The sequence below is a fragment of the Anneissia japonica genome, unplaced genomic scaffold (assembly GCF_011630105.1).
Source record: "Anneissia japonica isolate Jap-2015-1 unplaced genomic scaffold, ASM1163010v1 scaffold288008_len1385354_cov213, whole genome shotgun sequence".
NCBI lineage: Eukaryota > Metazoa > Echinodermata > Crinoidea > Comatulida > Comatulidae > Anneissia > Anneissia japonica.
The window spans coordinates 1,219,705-1,234,786 of record NW_022720123.1 but is presented as its reverse complement, the minus strand read 5'-3'; the positions used below and the strand labels follow the sequence as shown (position 1 = coordinate 1,234,786).

The 15,082-nt window shown below is 33.7% G+C and overlaps 2 protein-coding genes across 7 annotated transcripts in view; one reads left to right on the top strand and one right to left on the bottom strand.

The window, feature by feature from the left end:
- LOC117111242 (nucleoside diphosphate kinase homolog 5-like) overlaps positions 1 to 2,468 on the top strand; it is a 4,556-nt gene extending 2,088 nt beyond the window's left edge. For both annotated transcript variants that reach the window (XM_033254150.1, XM_033254149.1), the window contains exons 2-5: positions 1,091 to 1,296; positions 1,543 to 1,640; positions 1,808 to 1,926; positions 2,155 to 2,468. In XM_033254150.1, the coding sequence (XP_033110041.1) occupies positions 1,091 to 1,296; positions 1,543 to 1,640; positions 1,808 to 1,926; positions 2,155 to 2,235 (504 nt within the window). In that variant the 3' untranslated portion in view covers positions 2,236 to 2,468. The remainder of the gene's footprint in view (positions 1 to 1,090; positions 1,297 to 1,542; positions 1,641 to 1,807; positions 1,927 to 2,154) is intronic.
- Positions 2,469 to 5,534: 3,066 nt separating this feature from the next.
- LOC117111241 (E3 ubiquitin-protein ligase TRAF7-like) overlaps positions 5,535 to 15,082 on the bottom strand; it is an 18,984-nt gene continuing 9,436 nt past the window's right edge. For 4 of the 5 annotated variants that reach the window (XM_033254147.1, XM_033254145.1, XM_033254144.1 and 1 more), the window contains exons 9-15: positions 11,603 to 11,713; positions 10,606 to 10,683; positions 9,536 to 9,619; positions 9,297 to 9,432; positions 8,522 to 8,670; positions 7,823 to 7,942; positions 5,535 to 7,450 (exon numbers count right to left, since the gene is read on the bottom strand). In XM_033254147.1, the coding sequence (XP_033110038.1) occupies positions 7,379 to 7,450; positions 7,823 to 7,942; positions 8,522 to 8,670; positions 9,297 to 9,432; positions 9,536 to 9,619; positions 10,606 to 10,683; positions 11,603 to 11,713 (750 nt within the window). In that variant the 3' untranslated portion in view covers positions 5,535 to 7,378. Of the gene's footprint in view, positions 7,451 to 7,822; positions 7,943 to 8,070; positions 8,110 to 8,521; positions 8,671 to 9,296; positions 9,433 to 9,535; positions 9,620 to 10,605; positions 10,684 to 11,602; positions 11,714 to 15,082 lie in introns of those variants that run through there. The other variant, XM_033254148.1, reaches the window with a different exon arrangement.

Below are 15,082 nucleotides of genomic sequence, written 5' to 3'. Positions count from 1 at the left end.
GTGTGAGTTTGCAGTGTGGAGTTTTCTGATTAACATTTATGAAAACTTATCTATTTGCCGTATTGTATGTCATTCTTTATATTGTATGGTGCTGTTGTTCGACTATATGTGTGTTCACATGAAATTCACACGTACAATAATTACTTAGAAAAATTAGTAATGATCCAAATGCGTACACAGATCGAAAAATAGGGCCTAGGGGCCTAGGCCTAAATCCAGAAAAACAACTAGTAAAGTAAATGATAAACGTCGGTTCTATTAACCTCGATTACGACAAGAAAGTTCAAAAAGATGGTAACTGCATGACGCCATATTTTGTTGTCGGGTGTTTCATAGGAAAATTCCAATTAAAATTATAAGACTGGCCTTTAATGTTTTCAAAATTTAAGAATTAACTCGGACATTCTGGCAATTTCTTACTTGATTGCAAAAAAGTACAGCTTGTTGTGCTAGCAAGCGCGGAAACCCTGTATCAACCTATATTTATAAAGTTATCTTTTTGTTGAAAAAATGTACTTTATGAGTGGTTGAATCATGTAAAAATGTTTTATAATTATGTGTTGTGACTGTGAGAAGAAAATTCAGGTAAAAAAGTTAATAATTAAAAGTTAGGTGCGAAAGTGCATTAGCGCCACTTTCGGTTAGTTAGTGAGTGTAGACCTAGGCTCCATTATAGGCCTAGCCTAGGCCTATCAATCAATCAAAAGCTTTATTATTATTCACGAAAAATATACATTGAAAAATAAAATGCATTTAAAACTCTTTCACCAAAATCAAAAGACGGTGTTCTTCCACAAGGTACAAACTGTACAGAATTTAAATATAGTCCTAGGCCTAGATTACAAGGTTTTTTAAATAAAACAATGAAAATTTGGAAAACCTGTCCTGTCTCACAGGTGATTTTTAAGAAAGGCAGGCAGCAAGTTATATGGGGGGTGGGGGAGGTGGAGTAATTTAAAGTGAATGAATAAGTTAACCTCATACAAAAACTGGCCTAGGGTAGCTTCGCTTAGGTAGGGCCTGTAAGTAAGCTATGTGCCATGTATATATATTATAAATAACAATATCAATACAATAAATTTTTAAACAGAAAAGGAGAGCCCATTTGACACCTGAACAAACCAGTGATTTCTATGCTGAGCATTATGGAAAGATGTTCTTCCCAAGCCTTGTGGCATACATGAGCAGCGGGCCAATCATTGCAATGGTGTTGGCCAAAGAAAATGCTGTAAACTATTGGAGAGAATTGATCGGACCAACCAACTGTTTCAGAGCCAGGGAAACACATCCTGACAGGTGAATGAGCCTACTCCTAAATGTGGGACTGTAGACAGGAACTAGACCTATATTATATATTTGTAGAGCATCTGTAATGTGCATTTGAAAATATGGGTCAGCCTGATCTTCTTGCAAGTAATAAACCAATTTACAATACTTTTTTTCAATTGCTTTTACGTATTCATATATTTATTATTTCTATAAACGAATAAGATGGAAATGCCATTGTATGATCACAGTGGATGTTGTATTTCCCTCTTTTAGTATCAGAGCTTTGTATGGTACAGATGATCAAAGGAATGCAGTCCACGGTAGCGACCAGTATGGAGCTGAAAGGGAAATCAGATTCATGTTCCCAGAAAGTATGTATTTTTTACCATACTTTGAAACAAGTAAAAACTTAATGAATGATACTGCTACATAATAGTATAATTTGAAGGTTGGGAAGTCCATATAATATTAGATGAAAGAATCTTGAGTATTGAAAAGTACACCAGAACAATCTCTTTCATTTGTTTTCTATTTACAGGCATCGTAGAACCTATCCCATCAGGCCAAGCGGCAAAGGATTACCTAGCAAAATTGGTCAATCCAACATTGCTTCGTGGCTTAACTAATCTGTGTAAACAAAAACCTGGCGATCCAATTGTAAGTATTTTATTATACACTACTGTAGTGATATTTGAAATTTACTAATTTTGATTGTATTTTTCATAATGGATGGGATTTGACTTTATTATGCACATATTAAACAGTCACAGAACATTTGATATTAGGGAATAAAATTGCCACAAAAAATTGTATCAAAATGCAGTATGCTGAAACCTTAATAATAATTATTATAGTGATTTGCTTTGCACTGTTTTTTTTTTCCAGACCTGGCTTGCTGATTGGCTAATACAGAATAACCCAAACAAACCGTGCGTTAATGATAAAGTCGAAATTGTTGAACCATAGCCTCGCACTTCATCACACTTGTAAATATTTCCAGTCTCATTGGTTAATGTACTTGGTAACATTGGCATCTGTGCAAATTACATAAGAAAAATAACAACAGCATACTGGACATAAATCAGTGCTCTCCATCAATTAATATAAGAGCCACAGTTTATTCTATTTTCTGTCATTTATTTAATAACGGAATTATTTTTCTCTTTGAATTGTAAATAAATTGGTAAATATATAAGTTATTCAAGATTCTGGAATATTTTTGTTTTGAATGAATATGTTTTATTCTGACCAATCAGTGTCTTGGTTGCCCTTCACTTAGCATGCATACAGACAACAAACTGTAAATAGCCCTATAACCTGGTGATTCAACATTTTTAGGCTGGTGGCCAGTTCCAATTTTTGAAGACCAACATATTTTTCACCTGAAGACGATTGAAGCAACTCAATCGAAACGTCGAGATATACTCAACCAACAACATCAGTTTTTTTTCAGAACTACGTACTGGTTTACCACAAGCATTATTATATAAGGCCAACATAAGTTGTGAACTTCCATTTTTTTCAGTGTTTGCCCCACCCGTTCTCTTTTATAGCAGTGGTGGATCTAGGGATTCGAAATAGAGAAGGCCCATATGGGTAAAAATACCACATCAGCCCCACCATTGTTGGGGAGGAGATAAGAAAATCTATGATTATAGCACGTCTAGATGGCCGGAAATGGCACTCTCGGACTAAAATATGAATACCTGTATAATTATAATTTTGAAAAATTTAGGAGTGGCGGGAGGCAAAGTATAGGCCTAAAAGTCTTCCTAATAGACCTATTAATAGCCTTGGTTTTTCAACATCAACTCCTAACCTACGACTGGAATTTAAAGAGCACAACAATTCCATTCATGTACCAAGTAGTTTAAAACAATGTCAGTGCCATAATTTCTCCAACAAAGAGTTGGAATCCACCCCCCCCCCCCCACACAAGGATACCTCAGTCCCATCATGGTTAGGGTTGAGGTGAGCAAATTAATTTCTAAAATAGACACCTCTACATGCCCAGAAATGGTGCTTTCAGACATGCCCACGAGCCTGCTCATTCCCCGGATCCGCCGCTGACACTGCCAATGGTTAGACATCACATCAGCGCTCCCCACTTCATCTGTTATCCACCATCTGAGTCCCCTCCCCATGAACTATACTCAGAGTAGGTGGTCATATTTCTAATAACAGAAAAACTTTTTCTGTAAGTACAGTACTGAAAATTGGACAGAAAAATTATTTATTTTGAGCACTGCTGAGTGGGCCAAATCAAAGTCTTTGGTGGGCGGGAGGTTGAATACCGGGGCCCTATAATAATGCACAAATAACGACATTCACAATAGAAGTATAACAATTTTCAATTGTTTTGAAAGATTTTAATCAATCTGTGGTTGTAAAAACTAAATGTGTGTTCAATATAAATGAATACAAAACTTAATATAATTTTTTTTTAAAGAATATAAATAGTGCACATATTCTATTAATGAAGAACTGCTATAAGCTCTTTGGGTACAGAATCAATTAAACACAACATGCAACCCCCCCCCCCCCATTTCTAGCCATGCGTGTAATTCTGGACTACCAGTTTCATTCCAAGTCATTTACCCCACCAGGTACTCATTTACACCATAAAAACATTAGACCATCCCAGATTATTTGCTGCTTCAGAAATAAAACTAGTTAGTACCTACAATACATGACTTAATTGGTAGGAACCGACATGTAAAATGAATACAAAACAGCAGTACAAAAATTGGCAAGTTAATCCTATTACACAAATACCAAAATCAAAGCACGCAAGTAAAATAATACTGTTAAAATCCCTTAAGGGCCACTTGGCCTGAAGAGGGTACGTAGGTAGTTAAAATACCAGTGGAGGAGAGGGAACATTGAGTGGGTCAGGGGGAGCACTGAGTTGGACAGCACCACCTGAGTGGGGCAGGACTGTTCAATGGGGCAGAGGGTTCACTGAAAAATGTCGCATATCTAGGGGTATCAACACAGATGGCTCATTTAAGGGTGATGGAATGGAAAAGTGAAGAGGTACTAGCTTTGGAATGATCTGATATGAGGGAATGATCTAATATGAAGGAATGTCCTAATATTTTTTGTTGGCCCAGTAAATTCCCAATGGGAAGCCTGGGGTGCTAACTTTTTCTGGGGATTGTGCCCTACGTCCCTCTAGATATGCCACCGACTGAAAGGGAAAAATTACCACTGATTTGGGAAGAGGGGCCATTGAATAGGACTGCTGATGGCCCTGCCACACCTTGACGATTAAGCCAGCATATGCAATTTTTCAACGTATACCAGCATATAGCTCATACGCAGGCCATAAGTTGTGACTAAGTTATGCGATAGTTGACACACGTTATATTTGTAAGTTACTCGAAAGTCGAAATACGTCGAGATATTGTCTAGCGTACCCAAAACTTATTTCTAACCTATGAGTAACATGCTTTGAACCTCTATGTAACTTATATCAAACTTATTTGCAACGCATATTGACGTATGTATACGTATCTGATGTGTTCCGGATGACCACAGAACTTACTGAACATATTTCTAACTTACAGCTACCATATATAGGGATTAGTTAAGTTACTAGTACGTCATGTATACATCCCACTCGTTATGAATACGCTATTTATGCGCCCAAAATTGAAAAAAAAAAATAAAAAGTTCAGCTAATGCCAGTACTTTAGAGGAAATTTGAAACGTCAGCATATGCTGACTAAATCATCAAGGTGTGCCATGAGCGTGGTAGAGGGGCCACTGAGAAAGGGGCGACTGTTTGGAGACACAGGACGGCCCTTATGTACTATCTAAACTGCTATGGGCCCTCAGGCCTACAGTACCTATATGCCAACATGATTCAGCCTATTTGTTAAAACTTCTTTAATATCAAGATAATGAAGTGTTAAATACTTATATTAAAATATAAAGAAATACTAATTAAACATCAAGGCTGTCTTAGACAACTCTTTATTGCTATATTTTCCATTCATTAGGCGAGACTTCATTATACCTTGTTTCGCGAACTTATTTTTTTACAGATCGTCAGAGGAGGGCAGAAAAAAATATAAAATATAATTTAGTTTTCTTATTTAGCAAATGATTTTGCCAAAAACTTCGATATGGAGGGAAAATAAAAATAAAATTCAGCTTACTGGCAGGGGATTTTAAGGCAGCGGTGGGCATAATAAATATAAAGAAAAACTTTTTTTTGTGGCAGCGAGTGTGATAACCGGCCAAAAATAATTTTTTTTAAATTTGAAATAATCAATATTGGCGGGCGGTGGGTTTGCAAGACAAGGTATAAAAGTCCCACCTTAACTGGCACTTAAGTGATTTGCACTGTCTTATACAATATTTACATGTGTTAAAATCTCATTTGCATATTCAAACTTAACAACTAGATAGTTTCATTCGGCCAAAAAAATAAATAAATAGGTGCAGGTGGAAAAAGTTTTTTTTAATTTTAAATTTTTACAAAATTACCCACAGTTGACATTTTGCAATGAATTTAGGCATAGAATAGCAATATTTAAAGCTTTATCTACACTATAAAACTTTATGTGACAAAAAAATGTGGTGTGCCCATATATGGGCCATACCATGTGTCCATATATGGGTACAATGACGTCATATCACATATCAAATTGTATAAAAAAAGTTGAACATGTTTAACTCTCTGTTCCATTAAATTTTATGTGACGCTTTTTTTGATGAAATTTGATAGTGCAGACAAAGCTTTAAATCAGACAACAATTCGTCGCTGACATCACGAACTAACACAATCAAAGTAGATTGTGTTAATTCATGAAATCACAGTAGCGCGTCAAAACGACCGCGTATTGGTTGTCAAGCAATTTTGTATTCTTTACCACACAAAAAGTCCTTAACAACAACAGCGCATATTTTGACACGCTTTCTTAATTTCACGAACTAGCACAATCTACTTTGATTGTGTTCGTGATGTGAGCGACGAATTTTAGACAACTTTGTTGACCATCTAGCAAAAAATAAAGATCAATTCACTCACGTTATTCTTTATTTGTAAAGATAAAAGCTATAAAAAAAAATTTGTTAAGGTTTTTTTTTGTTTATTTTACCCCTATATTTTTTGAGTGAGTGAGGGGAGGGCGGAGTAGGGCAAAGAAACAATTTTTTCCTGGCCTTAGCAGTTTACAAACTGAATTGAATACAGTGTTTGCCCTCCAATTCAAGACCAGCTTTGTGATAAAAGATTGATGATTGTTATTTGGTTTTTTTAAAACAAAAATGAATTTAATCCAAGTAATACTTGGATGGAGGAAGTAATTCTAAAAATCTGCAGCCTTCAAGTCATTCCATACTTATGCATATGTTTACCGGTACTAACAAAATAATTTTTGGATTAAGTATATTATAATATTTTAAAATGTTATGTTTCTGAGTATGCTTATAGTATCGTTCTTTTCAGCTGCCAAACACTTTCTCCCTGTCATTTGATGCATCATTCATGCAATGTGCAGCCTCCGGGGAGTATTCCTAGTTATGTGTGTAATCAGCACTACTAATGTCAAACCCAAATCATTCCAAATCACCAGGTACCCATTTATGCTCCTGGGTGAAGAAATGCAAACATAAAGTGTCTTGCCCAAGGACACAAGCATTACTAGATCCTTTAAAATGTTTTATACTTAAGTGCACACTTATTTTTAAAAAAATACAGATTTAAACCATCTGTACATGGAAGGAGCATATGTAATTAAATTTACCTGACATCAACAATATTTCTCTAAGTAAAATAAGTACCTTTACTGCATATTGCATAACATTTCTATATTCTATATCTTAAATAATTTATTAAAACACCTACCTAAAATTCTGCAAGCAACATATTTTCTTTGTTGTTAATGATAAGCTGCATAACATAGACTTGCATTTAAAATCAAAAGACATTACTATTATGTGTAACATAATATTGAACTTAACTCATAGTTGTAGTTTAAATTTATGGTAAAATACAGCTGAAGATACATAATCTTCTTATTTTTCATTTTTAAGTTCTATCTCTTCATTTATTGTCTTTATTTTTTCTTCCTTTCTTTACCTTGACTTATTTCTGTTTCTATGTATCTTTCCCTGGCTCAATTTGAATGCCATAACTGCTGTGTGTTAACATCTTGAAGAACTTGAAAATCTAATATGGAAAAGGAAAAAAAAATGATGACTGAAAAATTGTTCCTGCAATTTTTTACTTATTGCACACCTTATCGTTCTATATGGTACACAGACAGCAGTTAATTTCCACTTTACAATGTTTTTTTAAAGCTATATTGCTATACTCTGTACTTCATGTACTTGCATTTATTTTTGTATTTTATATGGACAATGTTTGAAATAAAAGTGAATGGATGAATGAATTACAGTAACTCCCCACAAGCTCTCAATGGTTTTTTTTTTACACTGCATTAACCACAAAGCATGCATTATGCTGGTGAATGTTAGTGACTGTATAGTCAGGTGCTCAGAGGCATAATGCATAAAAGAATGCATTAAAATTTACACATACCTTAATCTCTTTGTCCTCAGAGCCAGTAAAGAGAAGGCCATTATGCAGCGTCAATGCGTTAATACTACCCTCATGCCGACTCAGACTTTGCAATTTCAAAAAATTCTCCAAATTCCAAATCTGTTTTAAAATCAAATGATGGGATAACCTTAAAATAAAAATCTCAGCATTTTCAAGACTAAGAGGTATATTTAGCATCATGAGTCACTAACAAATTAAAATAAAAATCTCAGCATTCTGAAGACTAAGAATTATATTTATTTTTAAAAATTCTCCAAATTCCAAATCTATTTTGAAATCAATAATGGGATAACATTAAAATCAAAATCTCTTAGCATCACGAGTAAACTAACAACATTATAATAAAAATCTTGGCATTCTCAAAACTAAGAGCTATATTTAGAATCATTATGTCATTGTATACTTGACCCACGGCAAGTTTGCTTTTAATAAAAGAAGAAAACATGATGTGCTTGTATTTAATTAGCATATAACTAGTATATGTATAAAACAAAAAAAAGAAGGGCGGAAGTAAACAAATGACATCACCATATTTCAATAATCCTAATACAATGGGAATACTTAAAATGTGTTATATTTTTAATTAAATATAGGAAATGCGGTGTCAGTATTTCAATGGGATTATTTTATTGAAACAAAGGATTGTCAGAAGTCTAAACAATGGTGTGTTGGTATTACCTTAACAGTCCCATCATAGGAGCTGGACAGGAGAAAGCGATTCCTTGGTGACAGAGCGAGGGCGGTAATCATTCCAATATGGCCACGAAGAGCTCGCACATGCTCGTAAGTTTTGATGTCAAATATCTGAATGTTCCTGTTGTGAGTTCCTATTAAAATGAATTGTAAAATTTATGTTATAGACTAAACAGAAATGTATGGAATGGAAGTTAGAAGCTTAGCTATCACAGGATGTATTGTGCATGGCTTGTCATTCTGTTTTCTCAACTGAAGCGTTTCGGCCGATTACCGTAGGTGCATTAAAAGAGTATAAATAGAATAAGGGAGCCAATTACGCTCATTAAGAGCGTTGAACAAATGATACGCCCTACGCAGCCAATGTAGAACGCTTGCTGTCGTTTGTATGTACACCCAGCGCATCTGTTTATTAGTTTTCACATGATACCATACTTTTTTCTACTTACCAATTTTGTAGCAGGCGTACGCGCATGAAGAGTTCCTTTAGGTGTACATACAACCGTCAGCGGGCATCCTATGTAGGCAACGTTTTTACAAACGGGAGTACGCTCTCTTGTTCTATTTATACTTTTTGGGGCATTGAGTGTCCGACTTTAGACAGAGTGAAGTTTTTTTTTTCGTTAAAATTGCTACTTAACAAATTAAACCTAGGCTCTCGGGAATGGGTGTACACCAAGCATCTTAGTTATGTGCTCCACTTATTAAGGAGATTATCTAAAATGAAAATATTTATTAATAAAGTGTACGAAGACCTCACCCATTATCAGGTACTTGTCAGTGACTTTGAGACAGTACACCAATCCGTACTCATGCTCAACCTTTGACTTGAGGTTGAATTGACCAGTAGCATCCCATATACTGATACAATTCTCAGCCCCACTGTACAGACTTTCCTGTAAAACCAAACATTTACTAGTAATTTATATTTCATCAGTTAACATAATATTCAAAAATCTACATAGTAAGATTTGATTACAAATCAATTATTTTCCCTACCTTCTTAGGGTCAAGGGTCAATGCCCATGCTCTTCTCAGCCCACTTATTGTTTTAATCAGATCCAATGTCTCACAATCCCAAACCTAGATTTAAAAATGAAATGAAAAGTGCATATGCACATTTAATATTCATATATATTTTGCTTATTGTGGAATATTCTGTGTGCAATAATATGCATTTACATGTTATTTATTAATTTAATTTTACAATGATACTTTTATTTATCAACTTCCTCTAAAAAGTACAAGATGCAAGGTCAAAATCTATATATAATTTCAGTTCTAGGGAATATGAAATTAAATATTCAGAATAATTGAAGTCATTAAAGCTTGGTTTCCTTAAAATCGCTACACTGTCGCGGCTCCCCGATGCGACCATCAGATAGCATCACCGAAAGCTATCTGATGCTGATAGTGTGTAGCGATTGTGGAAATCAAGCTTAAAGGTTGTGTTAAGCACAATAGGGTAGGACTGTCAATCGAGCTATTTAGTCATTCATTTTACTGGTAATATGGATTTATTTTTAAGTTTTCTCAATTCATGTACTGGGGCGGATTGCTACAAAACAGTCTTAACTGGTAGTCTTAACTCCTCAAATAAAGCCGGCTTTATCACTTAGACGGTCTTACTAAAGTCACTTTGCTAAGACTATTGATATAAAACGGTCTTCGCTTAGACCGCTTTGAGTACTGAAATGCAAATAAGCAGTTCCTGGTAATTGAGGGCACTGTTACGCTTGCTCAAAACATGCACATTTATCAAAATGAACATAAATAAACGTAGACCAGTTTTTACAGATGCTGAGAAGCTTTCAGAATATTCGTCTTTCGATTCATAGTCTTTGATGATCCAGGCCTAGGTCTATAGTACCTGTAACGCCATGATGAAAATTATTTAAGACTGTTTTAAGCCTCCTCCGAGTAGGCTTTAAAATTTAAGACGGCTTACTAGTTAAACCGCGGTACAGCAATGGTCTATAATCATAGACCAGTAGTGATGTCACGATTAAAGCCGGTTAAGCGTTAAGACCGTCTAAAGCCTGCTTATAGCAATCTGTACTGGTACTAACCTTGATTTCAGATTGTGATGAAGAGAAGATAAACTTTCCTGCTCTTACCAAAGCTAATATTGTCTCATCATGAGCATTCTATGAAAAAAGTAAAACACAAAATATTAAATAATATGCAAGTTTCTTTTATTATTCATAAAATTATTAACAATTACAATTATTATACATCTAATAATAGCAATAATAACAATTAAACTATAAAATAAAAAAAATAAAATAAAAAACATAATGATCGTTTTATAAATTTTAACTAGAATTATCGCTTTTATACTTTCTAGAAGCAGAGCCATTAAAATTTCTTAAGAACATTGGAAATATAAGAGTCAGAGCTTTTAATTTGTTTTTTTAGTAATGCAGCACTTCTCAAAGCACTTTGTGTCATTTCCCATTTATGGATCCATGTGACCAGCAAATAACTTAAATAGCAAGTTTAAGCCTCGTGTAGCCTTGGAAAAAACAGCAACAAAACATATGTGACCAGCTCTGGCAAAACCAGCCATTTGTAGAAAAAATTCAAAATAGAGTTTTGGTGTTTTTAGATTCTGTATGAAGTCTTCTTTAAAACATTGTTTATTTGATGGAAATTGAGTTATGAATATTCATTGGATATCAGCCATGTAGGTTTTGAGAAAACAGCTTCCAAAGATGCTAAAATCAATAGTTTATTATTAAGATTTGTATTTTAAAAATAATTTTAACATACTTTTCAGTTAGATTTAGTGATTAATATTTTGCTGGAATGTCCTTCAATATCTTTTTTTTATAAAAAGCAAAAACATGAAAATGTTAAAAATTCTGATTCTCAAACATTTTAGGTGCTTGCTGGCAATTAGAAATTGTGACAAACGGAAGGTTTTGCTCTGTGTAGGTCACCTATACATGGAAGAATTTCATCTGATTCTGTGTTATAAATGGTTTTTATTTTATTAAAACCTTTTTGGTTCTAATAAAATGAAAAACCATTTATAAAATATATAAACTGTATATAGTAACCTACCTTGTAACATTTGTACTCTGAAGTGTTTGATTCATCGTACCTCCATGAACGAATGGAGCGGTCTGCTCCAGCACTGTACAAGTATTTGCCTCCGTCAATCAAAGCCCGTACCTACAAGCAACATGATCATTATATGCAAATAATTTCTTAAGCAAGAGGGCCTACAATACTATTAAACTATGTAAACAAAAGTATAGAGTATTTCTAAATGATTGTACTGTATGGAAGTGATTTTCATACCAGCTTTGTTCACATTTTTTTTAAAAATTAAATCATATTAAATTAATTAAATTATATTTTTACCTTAATGGAATTGTAATTCTCTTTGTAATATTTTTATTAATTTTTTATATTGTACATATATGAAGTTCGCTTTTAGGTAATCCTCAGGCTTTTTGTTTTTGTCATTTGTTTCTCTTATGTATTGTACTGTATTGTCTTGCCTGGAAATAAATAAAATAAAAATAATATAAAAATAATTGTGTCTTTAGGCAATTGTCTCTTTATCAATGTTGTCTCTCCACCCAAGATTATAATCAGGTTTCTGGAAACTAGCTAGCAACACTATGGGAAATTTAAAAAATAGAGTATGCTGCACACAATAGACATTTGTTCACATGACCTGAGTTGTCAATGTGTCAGAGTCATGTGCTACTGTGATGCACTTGATATGTTTAGCACATACAGGAAAAAAACTGTTACATTCCCCTTTTTAGCAGACCATGATATATGGCAAAGACAAGCCAAACCAGTCACTTCTGGCAAATCCTGTTTCAGAGATAAGTCGAGACTTTTTTATTCCTTGTTTCGTGTACATATTTTTTTAAAGATTATCGGAGGAGGACGGAATAAAAATAAAAATATAAGTTTTCTTATTTAGTAAATCGTTTTGCCAAAAACATCCAGATGGAGAAGAAAATATAAATAAAATTTTTATTGGTGAATGAAAAATGGGATGGTTAAATGCTTCAAATATATATAATTAGGAAGAAATATACATATTGTAATGTTATATATGGCAGTTTGCCATGAAATGCTCAAGTTGGTGTGCCCGATTCCAATGTACGTTCCGGATGCAAAGACTGGATCTTCACTACGGTATGTAATATTGTAGTGCGAGATGATTTACTTTAAATGAAGTCTTCTCTAGATAACTAATACTTTACTTTTCATACAAGCTTGGGGTGTGGTAGACTTTCTCTGATTGGTTGAAAGATATCACCTTATCCTAATCATTTGACTATTACATCATTTTGGGGAGTTTCTATTGGTCAAATAATATAACAACTTTGGGGGGTAGAACTTAACTTATATTTAGTAATGATCTGTCTCTCTGTCGAGCTTATTTTATAAATCAAATGTAAGGAGTTGACCACTTGGGATTTTTGTCATGAATTGGCTGTTGTCCTGTCAAAGACTTCATATATAATAATTAAGGAGACATTCAACAGGTGCCCACTGAATTAGTGAGGTAATGGGGTAGTGAGGTAAAAGTTCATTGATTTGGCCTATATTCGTAAGTTATCTTAATACTATATAACAATATCTTATCTTTGGAGATTTCAAGCAGCAGAGGATGTAATAAAAATAAAGAAAAACTTTCTTTTTTTTTAAATTTCTATTTTTTCATGGTGGCAGGTGTGCTAATTGGCCAAAAATAAAATTTTATTTTTATTCCAAATCAACAATATTTGCGTTTGGGGGGATTCGCTAAACAAGGTATAAAAAGTCTTGTCTAATGGCTGAAACATGCTGGAATATATCACACTTGTTGAAATCTATTTTTCAGTACTAAACTCTATATATCTATACATCATGCTATGTTATCATTTTCCCCCATTTTCGATATTAAAACTACATTTGTGAGGATTTGGTGATGACCTAAGAAATGGCTGAAATCATAAACTTTGAAGCCTGATTTCTCAAATACTGTTCTTTAAACAGATGTTTAAACTCCTGCAACTTCATGTTACAAAATTTCAGATTTAAATGATTCTTTTTCCATAAATTTCATTTCACTTGTTAACCATTAATTAAAAATTGAAACTTGATTTTTTGCAAGGAATGACTGGTTTGCCTTGCCTTTGCCACATATGGTCTGCAAACACTTACGGTTTCTGTGTGGCCTTTGAACATATGCATCCATCCCTTGCTCAGTGTTTCCATGTCCCAAACCTTAATGACCTTATCAGCTCCACTACTGTATAACTTATGACCTTTAGTGGCAAGACAACAAATGGCTCCATTATGACCCCTGTAAAACAAATATTAAAATATACATTTTATATGTTAATGTATAGCACACAATGCCTAAGCCTCTAGCACCTAACACAATAAGGCAAGACTAACAACAGGTTATATATGTAGTGCAATTATCCAAGTTATAAAAACACATATGTTAATGTATAGCACAAAATGCCTAAGATTGTAGCACCTAACAAAACCATGCAAGACTAACAACAGGTTATATATGTAGTGCAATTATCCAAGTTATAAAAACACATATGTTAATGTATGGCACAAAATGCCTAAGATTGTAGCACCTAACAAAACCATGCAAGACTAACAACAGGTTATATATGTAGTGCAATTATCCAAGTTATAAAAACACATAATTTATGTTAATGTATGGCACAAAATGCCTAAGATTGTAGCACCTAACAAAACCATGCAAGACTAACAACAGGTTATATATGTAGTGCAATTATCCAAGTTATAAAACACATATGTTAATGTATGGCACAAAATGCTTAAGATTGTAGCACCTAACAAAACCATGCAAGACTAACAACAGGTTATATGTAGTGCAATTATCCAAGTTATAAATACACATATGTTAATGTATGGCACAAAATGCCTAAGATTGTAGCACCTAACAAAACCATGCAAGACTAACAACAGGTTATATATGTAGTGCAATTATCCAAGTTATAAAAACACATATGTTAATGAATGGCACAAAATGCCTAAGATTGTAGCACCTAACAAAACCATGCAAGACTAACAACAGGTTATATATGTAGTGCAATTATCCAAGTTATAAAAACACATATGTTAATGTATGGCACAAAATGCCTAAGATTGTAGCACATAACAAAACCATGCAAGACTAACAACAGGTTATATATGTAGTGCAGTTATCCAAGTTATAAAAACACATATGTTAATGTATGGCACAAAATGCCTAAGACTGTAGCACCTAACAAAACCATGCAAGACTAACAACAGGTTATATATGTAGTGCAATTATCCAAGTTATAAAAACACATATGTTAATGTATAGCACAAAATGCCTAAGCCTCTAGAACCCAATAAAACAATGCACGACTATAACAGGTTATATATGTATTGCAATTATCCAAGTTATAAAAACACATATGTTAATGAATGGCACAAAATGCCTAAGATTGTAGCACCTAACAAAACCATGCAAGACTAACAACAGGTTATATATGTAGTGCAATTATCCAAGTTATAAAA